The sequence below is a fragment of the Phocoena sinus genome, chromosome 3 (assembly GCF_008692025.1).
Source record: "Phocoena sinus isolate mPhoSin1 chromosome 3, mPhoSin1.pri, whole genome shotgun sequence".
Classification (NCBI taxonomy): Eukaryota; Metazoa; Chordata; class Mammalia; order Artiodactyla; family Phocoenidae; genus Phocoena; species Phocoena sinus.
Genome location: NC_045765.1, coordinates 173,941,776 through 173,956,733, shown reverse-complemented (window position 1 = coordinate 173,956,733; position 14,958 = coordinate 173,941,776). Strand labels below are relative to the sequence as shown.

At 59.4% G+C, this 14,958-nt stretch overlaps 1 protein-coding gene across 2 annotated transcripts in view; it reads right to left on the bottom strand.

Annotated features, from left to right (window-relative positions):
• The window catches only part of SLC9A3 (solute carrier family 9 member A3), a 39,835-nt gene that overhangs the window by 12,314 nt on the left and 12,563 nt on the right, over window positions 1-14,958 (bottom strand). For both annotated transcript variants that reach the window (XM_032629228.1, XM_032629229.1), the window contains exons 2-3: window positions 2,248-2,550; window positions 111-271 (exon numbers count right to left, since the gene is read on the bottom strand). In XM_032629228.1, the coding sequence (XP_032485119.1) occupies window positions 111-271; window positions 2,248-2,550 (464 nt within the window). The remainder of the gene's footprint in view (window positions 1-110; window positions 272-2,247; window positions 2,551-14,958) is intronic.

Below are 14,958 nucleotides of genomic sequence, written 5' to 3'. Positions count from 1 at the left end.
CCGGTCATTCTGAGTTAGGAGGCCCTGGAGCAGGACAGCGCGGCAGAGGCGCTGGCGGGGCGCGCGCAGAGGCCCCGAGAGGCAGGTGCCTCCCTCCCGCTTGCGCTCACCACGGTGACGGCGTCGTTGAGCAGCGACTCCCCGAACACGATGATGAACAGCACCTCGTTGACGTGCACCTCCTCAAACACGGCCAGGACAGCCACCGGGTCCACGGCGGCGATCAGGCTGCCGAACAGGAGGAAGTCCAGCAGCTCAATGTTCAGGTCTCCTGGAAGACGAGTGGGCCGTTGCGGGAGAGCCCGGGGGGCAGCCTCCCAGGCAGGAGAGCCGGGAGTGGGGGCAGCCTCCCAGGCAGGAGAGCCCTGGTGGCGGGGGGCAGCCTCCCAGGCAGGAGAGCCCGGTGCGGGGGGGGGGGGGGGCGGCAGCCTCCCAGGCAGGAGAGCCCTGGGTGGGGGGGCAGCGTCCCAGGCAGGAGAGCCCTGGTGGGGGCGGGCAGCCTCCCAGGCAGGAGAGCCCGGTGCGGGGGGGGGGGGGGGGGGGGGGGGCAGCCTGCCCTCCTCCCTGGCGGGTCAGTCCACCACCCACCAGCCCTGCCAGGAAGGTCCCGGGACTGCACTGTGGGCTCAGGGCCGCCAGGCTGTGTGTTCCAGGACCTCATTTCTGCCACGGCCTTGCCCGCCTGCAGGGCCTGTCTATGGCCCAGAGCTTCTGGGTGCTGGGCCGCTGTGCCCAGACGTCCCCCAGGTGACCCTTCCTCGGAGGCGCACCCTGGCCTTGGGCCGCACCTCCGAGCCTGGAGCCCGGCCGCCGCTCAGCAGGGACCCACCGCTGCTCTCCAGGCGGCAGGGCCCCGGCTCTGGGTGTCCCCTGGGCGCTGCTCTGCTCCATGACCTTGGCTGACACCCGGCCTTGACCAGCTGTGTCACAAGGGCTGAGCACAGGCCTCAGACAGCTGTGGGCCCTTGAGGAGCAGGAATGCCCGTTCCAAACCCCAAGACCTACCCTTGGGCCTGGGAGCTGGAGGTGGCCCGATGGCCTTAGATGGTCCCAACTGCCTAAGGCACCGCCGATGAAAGCAGTCTAATCGCACCCACACGGCCCCTGCGGCTCAGGCGCCTGGGAGGCCTGGCCGGGCGCGTGCGGCCTCACGCTAGCCTTCGTGGGCTTCCCGGCCGGGCCTGGGGGTGGTGCCAGACGGCAGCGGGGGCTCGCGGAAGTGCGCACTCCCCACGGGGTGAGGACAGAGTCCCGAGGTGACTCCTCCACGCGGGGGACCTTCGGCCCCTGTTTCTTTATAGTCTTGTCACTGCGACTTCAAGGTAGGTCGTGAGCCCCACCATGGGGCTCGGGGGTGCCGTGCCCTTCCTTCAGTCAGAGGGCCTGGCCCTGGGTCTGGTTCAGCTGGTGGAAGTGTCTGAGGCCAAGGCTGAGCGTGGACTGGCGCCCGGGGTGCCGACACCCACCTCCAGTGGTCCCCGATGCCAGGAGCTCAAACTGCAGAGCCCGGAGGCGAACAGGGGCGGCCGTAGCCACCCCGGGACGGGCTGCATTTAGGGCTGTGCGATCGGGTACATCTGTGCGAGGCCTCAGGTAAGGCCCCACCTGCTCCGGTTTCCCCGGTGGATAATGGCCAGCCCCCAGGTGGGTGGGGTGCACCTCTGAGGTATGCCAGGGCCAAGGTTAGTAACCAGCCGGCAGGAAACACCAGCGGGGGTGGGGGAGCAGCAGACGCCACGGTGACAGAGGAGAAGCTGGCGCGGCTCTTCCCTGCCGGTTTGCGTAGAAGTGACACCCAAACCTTCTGCTCAGGTGCAGGTTTACCTGGGCTCCACGATCGTGGGACTCGGATGCCGGCCTCTGCCACAGGGGCCTCCTCCTCTTTCCCTGGCCTCTTGGAGATGGGGGGACTGAGGCTGGACCCCATCTCCCCGCCAAGGGGGCGGGACAGCAGCTGGGTCACTCCCACTGCACCACCCACTGCCTGACCTGGTCGGACCAGACTCTACTCCCAAGCGGGACACGTGTTTCGGCCTGGGGCCGGGCGTGGGCTGGCCACTGACGACTTACAAGCCAGGAGGGGCATGCGGCCAGCGGTGACATCTCTCGATGACCCCTAAGCTCACCCCCGCCTTAAGGTCTGTGTTCTTCGTCCTGGGCTTTCTTAAACGAGGCTGCCTGGAGCCCGCCCTGAGGACCCCCCAGGACCCTCCATGAGCCCCCGGTCGGGGGGCGGTGCCCACTCACCCATCAGGCCGCTGCAGAAGACGCCGTAGAGGGACAGGCCAGTGGTGGCCGCGTTCCACACGGTGCCGATGACGGCGTACAGCAGGATGGTGCCCAGGTTGCCGAAGAAGAGGCGGTTGGGCATGAAGTAGCCGGCGTCCAGCACGATGGGCGGCAGCAGGTAGAAGAAGAAGACCGTGGGTGTGAGTGAGAAGGAGGCGATGTGGTCGGCCGCCAAGACGATGCCGCCCAGCACCAGGCCCAGCACGATGAGCAGTGCGCTCTCGGGGACGACGCTGGTGACCTTGTGGGACAGGTGGAAGCCTGCGGGGTAGGGAGGGGTCCAGGGGGGCCGGGACCCCACGGTGGGGGGCAATGGGGGGTCTGGCCTGGCACCACAGGACAGACGTGAACTCGGGAAACGAGGCCCGACATCCGGGTCTGTGGCCGCAGAGGAGGCCCTGCCAGTCGCCCCGGCCCCAAGGACACCCTCCTCAGATGTCCCCCTGCCTCCTGCTCAGAGAACGGTCCCCCTCCACAGGGAGCCCCCTGTGATAGCCCAGAGGGGCTGCACGGTGGCTTGGGGACGGAGGCCCGGATTGGTGGGCGGAGTGCAGGGCCCGCAGGCCCCCAGGCCCCACGGACCCCCTCCGACATCATCCCTCGTGCCGTACCTGGTGACCGGGACCCTCACCCTGCTTGAAGCCTAGCTGTGTTTTGATCTTCCGTGGAGGAACCCCATGCCGGCCGTCCCCTCTACTCGGCTCTCCTGGGGTCAGAGTGCCCAGGACGAGAGCCTCGTAAGGCCAGGGCCTCAGGGCTCCCCAGCAGCAATCAGTCCCACCGCCGCAGTCACGCGCTCGGGGGACAGCGGGGCCGCAGAGGTCACCCCAGCGACGGCCCCCTCACCTGTCAGCCCTGCCAGGACCTCGAGGGAGGCGTGCACTCCAACAGGTGGGGCCATTTCTCCTTTGTTCTGTGTTAAGACTCAGGGGAAAATGTGCTAAGAATCCTGTGTTAAGTCTGATTTCAAAATAGTCGGGATGTTGACAGAGGAGGTGGGCTCTTCAGCTGGAGCAGCTTGAGATAGCGCTCTCCTCACTCACGCAAGCTCTGCTTATGGACAGGTCTTCTTTTGTATTCTAAGGAGAGCTGTCTCCTGAGATGCAAGGACCCCCAGGGCAGCAGGGGGCGGGGCGTCCAGTGGGAGAGGCTGACCCGTCCCAGCTGTCTCAGGGAAGACTTCTTGGGCCGGGTCCCGCGGGTTCTGATCCAGGAGCCCTGCACCCTGTCCCTGGCCTGTGTCCTCGCTGGTAGCCAGGGGACATCTGGGGGTTAGATGCTGGCTCTCAAGGGGGCTCCCTGAGGAAGGAGGGCCCGTGTCACTGCGCCTCGTCCCCCGGGACGGTCCTCTCCGCGTCTGGTTGAGACGCAGCATGACAGGTGCGGGCCCTACTCTGTGGCGCGGGGAGGGTCAGGTTTCAGCCGGTGGAGGTAGAACGGGCACTGCTTCCAGGACCCGAGGACCCGCTGGCACCCCACCACCAGCTGCACATTTTGATTTGGGAGCGAGCTTCTTCCTCTGAAAGTTTTCACACGTGGCAGGTGGGGGGTGAGGGCAGCTGCTTCCCCAGGTAGAGGTGCTTCCCCAGGAGCCAGCAGAGGGGTCCCGCCTTCGTGGGGAGACTCAAAGGCCGGGAGGCTGATGCCTCAACGTTTCCACGTGACACAGTTACCAGGCTTCGGTGGCCGCCGCGGGTACGGCAAGGGAGGCCGTGCCTGAGCACGAGCCCCAGCTCCCTGGAAGTCCTCCAGCCCTGCCCTGCCCGTGAGCGCGGGGCATCGGGGTTTGGCAGGCTCACGGTCCCCAGGAGGGGCTCTCTGGGCCCAGCGTCGTCAGAGGGGCCCTGACGTGGGGAAGACGGGTCGGCGCCCCAGAGCCCCATTCTGGCGGCACCTGCTCCCCCCCACCCCCGGCCACCCGGCAAGGACCCGGAGAGACGCGTCTTCCCTTGACGACACACTCCCGCACCCCGGGCTGAGTGACGGCCGGTCGGGGCCGCCCTAGGCTTTGCGAGGAGACCTGGGAGGCCGTGCCCACGCCCCGTCCGCCCCGTGGCTCCTGGCCCCGAAGGCCAAGCGCACAGGGCAGCGCAAGAACCCCTGCAGGCCCCAGGACCCCCCCGGCCACCAGGATCAGCAGGCCCTGGGCCCAGGAGTCCGCACTGGGCTCTGACGGCCGCTCGGGAGTTGTGCTGGTATAGAAAGGCCTGCGGCTCTCGCCCCTCCTCTGCACCTCCCAGGGGTTCCCTGAAGTCCACAGACGGCGGGCTTGTCCTCTCGTCTCCTTCCCGATGGGCTCGGCAGCCGGGAGCCGAGTTTAGAAAAGCCGCCCAGAGCCGCAGGCGCGTCCCGAGTCCCCTCCCTGCTGGACAGTTGTGAGGCTGTGCCTTTCTCTGGGGCATGGGTGGCGTCCGCTCCTGCCCCCCAAACTCCCAGCGAGCCCCGAGCAAACTGCACGGAGGGCCTCCCCCGGGACCCCACCCCGTTCACCAGAGCTGCTGTTCCCCACGCAATGTGTGTCTCCTGCTGTCCTCCTGGCCTGGCCAGGCTCCAGCGGAGGTCACGTCTGGGACGGCCCCTCAACTGCTCCTTCACCCCCCCGGTGCCCGCTGGTCTGGGGGCCCCTGGAGCTGAGGCCAGCACCGCGGGTCATTGGGCCCAGGGCCAGGTGCGGAGCACGAGTGACCGCTGACCCCTAGCGAACCCCCTGCCAAGGCGGCAGAGAGGGGCGGCCCAGGGCTGGCTTCCGGTCCTGGGGCTCGTGTTCAGTCTTTAGCCGAACGTCTCCCCAGATTAGACATTCCCAGTGGACCTCGGATCTCAATCTCCTCTGACAACCGCGGGGCCAGCGGGGCAGGAAGGTGCCGAGGAACCAGGTGGCCCTTAACAACAGCAACAAAACTCGGCCCCTGGGGAACTCGGAGTCCCAACCCCGCGCCACATTCGTCTACAGCAGCTGGTTACCAGAGCATCTTATTAATTTGGAAAACGGGTGGATGACACCCAGGCTGACTTCACATCACATGCTCTTGCTTGGAAGGAAGCCCTGAAAACCCAGAGAAAATGCGACTTGAACTTTTTACCCATTGAGAAAGAAGTACATACACACACAGTGTGGACGGACGGGCGTGCCTTCCGACCTCTGTGCACGGCGGGGCCTACTGAGCGCTCACCTGTGTCCTGCACAGATGCCCGTCTCACCTGCCCACGGGGGGTCTGGGGGCGGTGGTCACCTGTCCCTCATCCCAGGCAGGTGGGAGACGGCATCTTAACCTGACTTTCTTATCCCGAGTGAGGTTTGAGCGTCTCTTCCCATTTGGGAGACATTTCTTCCTTTTCTGTGAACCATGCTGCCGCGTCACTGGGTCATCAGCCTTTTCTTACCGACGGGCAGCTCTTCGCGCACCGGCGCAGGTGTATCTTCACTTTCGAAGGTGTGGTCACTTAGCTTCTTGTTCATGTTTTGCTATGTGCAGATGTCTCCTGTTTACGTAAATCTGTTGGTCTTCTGCTCCATGGCTTCTGAGTTTTGTGTTATGCTTTAAAGAGCCCTCCTTTCTCCTATGTTTTCTACTGAAGGTTTGATGTTCAATTTAACTTTACTTGAATTTCACAAAGAAAATATTAAAAAAATAGTCCTGAAACGGAAGGACCTGCCCAACTCCGGAGAGAAAGGCTCCCGAAACCCCGCGAGTCAGCGTGGCCCCTCCAGCCCCTGTGGGTGTCAGGACCCCACCGCTCCCTCCGCCGCAAGGCCCTCGCCCAGACAGTCTCGGCACCCGTCTCCCTTGGGGGCCAGAGGTCGGCACCACCTTCTCACGTCTGCGGGTATCTGCCCGGCTGGGCCCCTAGCCTCCCGCAGACCCGGAGACGGGCCGGACCAGCCCGGTTTTTACTTTACTCTTCCCATGTGGTCGCCAGTTTGTTGCTTTTTCTGTCTGGTTGTCAGAAGATGTTTTGGCTTTGAGAGCATCCTCGCAGCAAGGGTATATCTTAGCGCTGATTCTCCTCCTTCCTCTGATACGGGGGACGTTGGCTCAGCCTGCATTTCGAGGAGGCATCCCCGTCCCCGCAGCAGCCAGGCCGGCTCCTCGAGGCCATCGCGCTAACTACGCGCGTGCCGCGCGCTCATTGCTCGCAGTCGGTTCCGGGCAGACTGCGGAGGCCCGTGGGGTCCAGCGAGCGCCGGGAGGAGGGAGTCAGCGGCTGCCTCCGCCCGCCTGCCACCCACAACCTCTCAGACCTCTTGTCCGGCCGGTGCTTTGCCTCCAAGCCTTCCGTCTGGTTCCTGCTGTCCCGAGCTTATTTCTCAGACCTCACCGTGTTAGTTCTTTTCCAGTTTTCTTAGCTAGGAAAATCCTCTTGACATTTTCAGCACCATTTTCTTGTCTCAATTTGAGCTCCTGTCTTACTGAATCTGTATTCTCACCCTTGTCTGTGATGTAAAGCTCCACGGAGACTTTCCTTCTGTTTCTTGGGTGACGTTTTATTCCAGGGGGGTCCTCCCTCCCTCGCTCCCCAGCTCCTGCTTCCGCGTCAGTCCCTGCCGCCCCGTGTCACGCAGCTCCGTCCGCACCCTCTGCCTCTCAGGTGTGGGGGGAACGGCCTGACGCACACTGGCTGCCTGTGCGGGTCCACGCGCCTTCCCTTGAGCGCGCGGTCGGGGCGGACGGCGCTGCCCCTCCCCTGTGGTCCGAGGTCGCTGGCGTCAGGTTGGCCCCCGGCTCCTGGTCTGTCTGGTCTGGGGGGAGGGGGAGCGACAGTGTGCAGGGGGCCCCATTCTCCGTCCTCGCCCAGAGCTCCGGGGTCTCTGCTTCATGGGAATTCTTCACGAGCCGTCCTGCCAGCTGGGCCCGGTCAGGCCCGCGGGCGGCTCTCCCGTGACCACCATCAGACGGCAGTCCGCATTGTAATGAGCTAATTAAACTGAAGGCTGGATTGATCTTAAGTGGCAATCTGTTAGTGGCTCAGCCATTAAGCCCATAATGGGCGTTTTAGGAGTTGGTGGGCCAAGCTCCAGGTGCCTGGGCGTCCACGTGTGCCTGAAGATGCTGTCCACCAGCCAGGAGGGAGGCCGCTCCCGGTGGGGCAGGTCCCGGGGGGCCAGACCCTGCCTTCGGCCGCGGACTGTGCATGGTTAGGACAGACAGTCACTCACGTCGCAGCTTCTGCGAGACGGCGGGGATGACGGGGTGGAGGCAGCGGCCAGAGCACGTGCTGGGCCCCTCCTTCCAGCATCCGTGGCCCCGGATGGCCGCGTCTTCTGGGGAAGCTGCGAGGACAGTGGAGGGGCTCATCGCCGCCACCCCTTGGCACCCCGACCCTTGCTGGGGGCACCTGCCGGGGGCCTGCTCGCCAAGAGACCCCAACAGCAGCGCGGGTCCTGATGCCCCCCTCCCAACCTTCGCCTCCTTTGCCTCCAAAGACAGAAGGGCCCGTGAAGCAGTTCGGAGCAGCCACCTCGGTACCTTGGGCCCTGCAGCTCTGGGGCCTCCACGTCCGGCCAACCCAGAGCCTGGGCCACGGACATCGAGGGCCTGTGTCCCGGGGCCGCGCCCCTGGGAAGCGAGTGGCGGGGGCAGCCCTCCCCATCGGGCCCGCATTTGCTGGGAAGCCAACCCTTAGGCTGGGAGGGTGGAGGCCGCCTGAGGCCTCGAGGGACTCCCGCGCCCTATGTGTAAAGGGCCCACGTGGGGCCCAAGTGCACGTCCGCCGCAGGGCCAGAGCCAGGCCGAGACCCGCAGGCAGCAGCTTCGCGGGCGACTGGGACCCCACAAGTGTTACAGGTGCCGATGCAGGGAGAGCACGTGACGTGCACCCGGGACCCGGCGGAGCGCTAACGACCGCAGGAGGCAGGACGCAGTCTCTGTGGAGCACAGACCCCGGGGCGCCGCGTCGGCAGGGCCCCGAGGAGCCGCGCGAGGCCGGGCCGGAGCTGCCCGCCCGCCGGGCTCCCAACAGGGACTTGCGAGCCCGCGGGTCTCTGATCGCCAAGGCCTGGGGAGTCACAGCTAATTAGGCACGGCTGCAGGACGGTAAGAGCGGAGACACGTGTGTTTGCTTCTAATTACAAACCCTCGGACCGACGGTAAAGGTCCGGAGGCCCTGCGACCAGCCCGCCATTCTGGAGGGGGCCCTGGGCAGGGCGGGCACCGGAAGGTCGCTGCCAATGGCCCTCACGCCCCCTCAGAACGCGGCCGGGAGCCCGGGGCCCAGGGTCAGGCCCTCTGTGGCCACCGCCCCCAGGGACTGCTCGGCCGGATTCAGCTGAGTCCACGCGATGCAGCGGCGCAGTAAATCCCTTGGTTTTACTTTAACACATACGAGCCTTGTTAAGTCCAGCTCTGCTTCAAAGTCACCAGATGAATGGTGAAACACTTCCAGCAGAAGGATGGGAAGTCACTGGGATGCACAGGGGACCCCTCCCCCCCCCGCTCGGGAGGACGAGCGGTCCGGGTGGGACCTGAAATGTCACACACTCAGGGGCAAAGACACACAGACACACCCACGCAGTGACACACAGGGACACAAGACACAGTGACACACACAGGGACACAGAGACACACAGAGACACACAGTGACACACACAGACACACACAGGGACACAGACACACACGCAGTTCCCAGCGCTGACTCTCCAGCACTCTCTACAGTCACGCCGTGGAGTCCCCGAAGCCCCTCCCAGGGCAGGCACTGGCCCGAGGACCCTCGTCCTGTGCTCAGAGACGTCCACCCAGATGCCGTCCCCTGCAGGGCAGGCAGCAACCACACAGCAGGTGTGACTGGTGATGTCACATATAATTATATACATTAATGATAATAATTAACAAGCGCTGTCAAGTGAAGCCATGAGTGAGTGGCCTGGCCCCAGCGCCAGCTGGGTCTGCAGCCGCCAGCCCCGCTCCACCCACAGGGCCCTTCTCCCCAAGAGGCTTTTCCATCCTTCTTCTGTGTCCGCCCACTCCTGAGTGCTCCACATACAAGGAAGCACACATTTTAAGCTTTTCTTTCTTATGATTTCATGATTGGCTCTGACTTAAAGACTTGGGAGAAGAATTCATGACAATCACACCTCATGGATGGGCACCAGTGGAGTGGCTCCCATTGTCCTGGCAATGGACCCGCTGTCAATGGTTGTCCAGCCAGCTGTCCTCTGGGTAATGACCATGAGCTCTGGAAAAAATACCCACAACAAACACAACACTGAAGAGAGAGTAAATGAAGGCAGACACCAGATGGGCTCTACACTTTTCCTTGTTTTTCTATGGCTTTTTCTCAGAGGGCAGGTCCCAGCTGGGGCCATGCAGAGCAGCTAAAACTCATATAGAAACCTACAGTCTGACTGGATTGAAAAATCAGAGGCTAGAGGTCAGGGCAACCACAGGAGCTGAAAAGAGAGGGAGGAAGTCCCAGAAAGGAAAGAGCCTGAGAGGCCAAACCCCAAATTCTGTGCACAAACTCTTGAAATCTCTGGCTGATCCTTGAATTACACACAAGAGAGGCAGGTCCTGAGCTGCCAGCAGAAGCTAAAAATTCAGAGGTTTCAGCTGCTGTCACCACAGGGAGACACATTTGGAGTTTCAGTCCAGTCCTGGCAAAACCACAGTGCAGCAACAACACCCACCACAAAAATCAATGCTCTCCAGAGGAATATAACAGAATACAGCGTCTCTACAATGTATCAGTCATGGTGTCCTGGAAACAAACCAAAATTACTAGACATATGAAGAAACAGGAAAATGGGATCCATAAATCAGTGGAGACCTCAAGATGATCCAGATGTTGGAACTAGCAGACAAGGACATAAAAGCCGCTATTATAACCATGCTCGAGAATGTAAAGGAGAACATGCCTGCAATGAATTAACAGCAGTAAATCTCAGCAGTGGAGTACAACAGGATTTGGCAATTTTCTTCTAAAAGAGCCAGACAGTAAATTCTTCAGCCTTGTGGGCTACACATTCTGTTTTTCAGTTACTCAGCTCTGCCACTGTAGCACAAAACACTCATAACATACACAAACAGATGAACGCCACTGTGTTCCAATAAAACTTTATTTACAAAAACTGGTAGCCGGCCCATGCGCGTGGTCTGCTGGCCCTTGAAATAGAAGATATCTAAAAGAACCAAGCTGGAGTTCTAGAGTTGAAGAATTCAATCACCGAAATAAAAAAGTCAGTGGATAGGCTTAACAGCAGATAGAGATGGCAGTAGAAATGATCCAATCTGAAGAACAAAGAAAGATAAACAGTAAACAGAGCCTCAGTGGCCTGTGGGACGATATCAGAAGAAACTGGAGTCCTAGAAGGAGAGGACAGGGCAATGGAGTAGAAAACAATCTGAAGAAGTAATGACCAAAAACGTCCCCAATTTGATGAAAGGTATCAATTGATAGACTTGAGAACTACTTCAGATTAGATGATTTCTATTTCTCTGTCTTCAAGTGAAGCTGAGGGTCCAGGGCAGGTAAGTTTGGGTGCGGGAAGGGCCTAAAAGCTGCAGGTCAGAGGTGAAGTGGGTGCCTGGACTTCGGGGTGAGCTGGGTGGGGTCTGGGGCCAGGCTCTCAGAAGAGGAGAGCCTGGGCCCAAGCAGATCACCACGGCAGAGCCAAGGCACGGATGGTTCACGCTGACGGTGTCAGTTTAATGACACACAGGGCGTGATTGCCGAAGGTAGCTGCTAATCAGGTCACTGAGACCTTACTTCACAAAAGAATTCATTGAACTTGAGCTGTGACGGGCACAGCAGCGAAAACAGCAAAGGCAGGTAGAGGTAAGGTTTCCAAATCAGAATCACACAGATCCCGGCGCCGGCACCACACAAACTCCCTTTCTCTGCGGGAGGTGTAAGAAGGGCCACAGGACGGCTTGTGCTGGGTGACTCTGCTTTCACAGAAAGAGGAAGCTGGAGGCTGGTGGCCCTGGAGGCTAAACAAACCGGAAAAGGCATTCTTCAAAGTTCTAGCATTTAAGGACATAAAATTAGTTACATCACAGGCAGCCATCGTGGGGCGAGAAAAGCCTTGACCTCGGTGGAGCTGCTGGTTGGCTGGAGGTTTGGAGACTGACTGCAGTGATCCAGGATGCAGGATGCCCCGCTCTGGCGTGGCTTCGGGGAATCTGGAAACAGATCTCCTGCAGAGAGGCAACGTTACATCTCGCTGACCTTTATACCTTCGCGTGAAAAATTTCAGCAAGGCCATTTTCTCTGAGGATGTCTTTTGTGCAGATAAAGTGTGTGGGCAATGTCCCAAGGTGTCATAAACCACGTCTGCCATTCACGTGGCTGCCGGATCACCGCAGCCCCTGCTATCAGGGCGCTCCCAGCACTGGCCCCGAAGCCAGGACTTTGTCACAGGCCACTGCCCAGACCCAGAGAAGCAGGAAGTGATGGGACTATTGATTTCTGATACGGACACCGTGCTGCAGGGGGCAAAGGGCTCCCGAGGCGGGGAGACCATCAGGGGACCTTGCACGGGCACCGGGTCTTGAGAAAAGCTGGACTGAGCTATGTAAACTGTCCCCGGGGGCGAACAGCACAGCCAACACCCTCACTGGGACTGCTTTGCACCCCCAGGTTCCCATCGTTTGGCCCAAATGCGTGCAGGGGGGGCTCAGGACCAAGGGCAGGAGCTGCCCCCCACCCCATGCCGGGGCCACCCAGAGGAACAGCACCTGTCAGGGGGGGTCAAGAGACAGGGTGTCTGCACATTCGAGGGCTTTCCGTTCTGAGGGACCTGTGTTGCTGGTCACTAGCAAGTTATTATTTTATTCCTTTTAGACTTGGTTTCCTTATCATAAGATGACAGTCTAGACCTTTCTGGGCTGCCGTAAAGATGAAAATCAGATTCCTGCAAGGAAGGTGGATTAAGTGTTTCCTTCCCAAGCCTGGTGGAAACAAAAGGGCAGTGGTGTCATTTATTTTCTTTATTTTTAGATTTTTGGCCAGGCCAGCAGGAAGGGGGGGTGGTCCGAAGACACTGGCATCCTGGCCTCCCCACTCCTGCAGCCCCCGCGCTCCCTGCTGGGCACCGTGAGGTCGGCCCCCACATGCGCAGACCCAGCCTGATCAGCCACCCTGGGGGTGGGGCGTGGGAGGTCTTGGGCTTGAAAGCCAGCGGCCGAGTCATGTAAAACACAAGCAGAGCAAGTGAGGAAACACTGCCGGGAGAGGCAGGTCCACACCGGGAAAAGGGTGCAGTCAGTGATTTACGAACTCCTGTTTATATGAGAAAATACGGGAGCAGAAACTAAAAACTCAGTGGAGGGACCTCCCTGCTGGTCCAGCAGTAAAGAATCCTCCTGGTTCTATCCCTGGTCGGGGAACTGAGATCCCACATGCCACGGGGCAGCTAAGCCCGTGTGCCATAACTAATGAGCCCGTGCGCCTCAACTAGAGCCCACGTGCTGCAAACTACGGAGCCCACGCACTCTGGAGCCTGCGCGTCACAACTACAGAGAAGCCTGCGGGCTGCAACAAAGAGCCTGCATGGCGCAACGAAGATCCCGCGTGCCGCAACTAAGACCTGACTCAGCCAAGAAAAAAAAAAAAACTAAAAAAACCCAACAAAACTCAACGGAGGTGTTGGAGGATGAAGTTAAAGGATCTCTCAGAAGACAGAGGAAAAAGACAGAGACACCAATGCAGGAGAGGACATTCAAGAGTAGAAAGAGGACGACACAGGTTCTCTCAGAAGGAGCTAGAAGAGGGACAGAGGGAGACACACGGACGAAGCAGCCACAAACATCTCCAGATGAAAGGCTTGTGCTTCCAGGGACCAAGCTCGACAGATGAAATGAGATCTGCCTCAAAGCACATCATTACTGGGGAGAGGAGGAGGGAGGAGGGAGGGGAGAGGGGAGGGGGTCCCCAGCATGAATCCAGTAGGTCATCAGTCTGCTCAGGACGGTCGATGTCACCCTCTCCTGCACAGCCAGTCCCCAGAGGAAGTGGGGGGGGGGGGAAGTCACGTTTGATGGAGAAGGAGTCCACCAAAGAGGGGCTCCCCGAGACAGAAGGCATGGGATGCCAGGCGGGGTGCCCCGTGGAGGGCAGAGTGACGGGAGGGTCGGTGCTGTGTCTGGCAGAGGGAAGCCCAGGGACCTGGCGTCTCGGGACAAAGCAGCAGACACGGGGGCTGGAGTGCTGTGTGGCACAGCGGCCCGCAGGGGTCTGGGGCAGGGAGCTACTTAAGTACATAGAAAATGGCACCACCGACCCCAGACAATAATTAACTTTAGGTAAAACGAACGGTTGTGCAGGAAATGGAACAGTGATCCGTGCTATTGCAGGCTACGTCTCGTGTCGTCATAACAGTGTATGGCACTGAAACCTTGGTGGGAACGTCAGAACTCAGGGAGCAACACGTGGGTGGGGGCAGGTTCCCCACATCTGGGAAGCTCACATCACAGCTCCTTCCCGCCTTGCCCACCTCATGTCTGGTCCCGGCCAAGATAGCTTGAAATGCCCAACACATGGCAGCAAAGCCAGGAGCCGCAGGGCAAGCACACTGGCCTTGCTGGGGGCGGGGCCGCAGGGCAGATGCTGTGTTCCCAGGTGACGTGATTATCTGAGTAGAAAACCCCAAAGAGTCAAGGGAAAACTCCTGGAACTAGTAAGTGATGATAGCAAGCCTGAAGGATATAGATTGTCAATTGCTTCCTATAAGCTAGCAACGAACGCGTGGAATTTGAAATTCAATACACAATACCGTTTACATCAGCACCGAAAGAAGCCACGCTTAGGTATAAATCTAACAAAGTATGTGCTGGGCCTGTATGAGGAGAACTTCTAAACTTGGATGAAAGAAACTGAAAAAGATTTAAATAAATGGAGAGAGAGAGTCTACATTCATGGAGAGGAAGACTCAATATGGTCAAGATATCAGTCCCCAACGTAATCCACAGATACAATGCAGCCCCAATAAAAAATCCCAGCAAGTTATTGTAAGTGAATATCAAGAAAGTGATTCTCAAATTAACATGGAGAGGAGGGAAAAGACCCAGAACAGCCAAGGCAACATTGAAGGAGAAGGACCGAGTTGGAGGACGGACGCCACCCGACCCCAGGACTTACTGTGAAGCTACAGTAACCGAGACAGTGCGGTGTCGGGGACGGAATAGACGTATAGATCAACCGACAGAACAGCCCAGAAACAGACCCTATAAATGTGGTCACTGACCTTTGACAAGGGAGCAAAGACAACGCAACGGAGCAGAGACAGTCTCTGCAACAAATGGCGCTGGGACAACTGACGTCCACACAGAAGATGAATCGAGACCTCACGCCCTTCACAAAAATCAGCTCAAATGGATCAGGGACCTGAAAAGCTATGAAACTCCCAGAGGATAAAACAGGAGAAACCTAGATGACCTCAGGTCTGGAGATGAGTTTTTAGACACAACACCAAAAGTATGATCTATGAAAGAAAGAACTGATAAGTTGGGATTCATTGAAACTAATGAAGTGTCTGTGAAAGCTAAGAGAATGGAAAAAGTCACAGACAGGCATGAAGTATTTGCAAAACACGCATGTGATAAAGGATTTGTATCCAAAATATGCAAACAACTCTTAAAACTCAATCAGAAAACAACCCAACTGAAAAATGGGCCCCAAGTCTAAACAGATACCTTACCAAAGAAGTGCAGACGGAAGTTAGGACACGAAGAG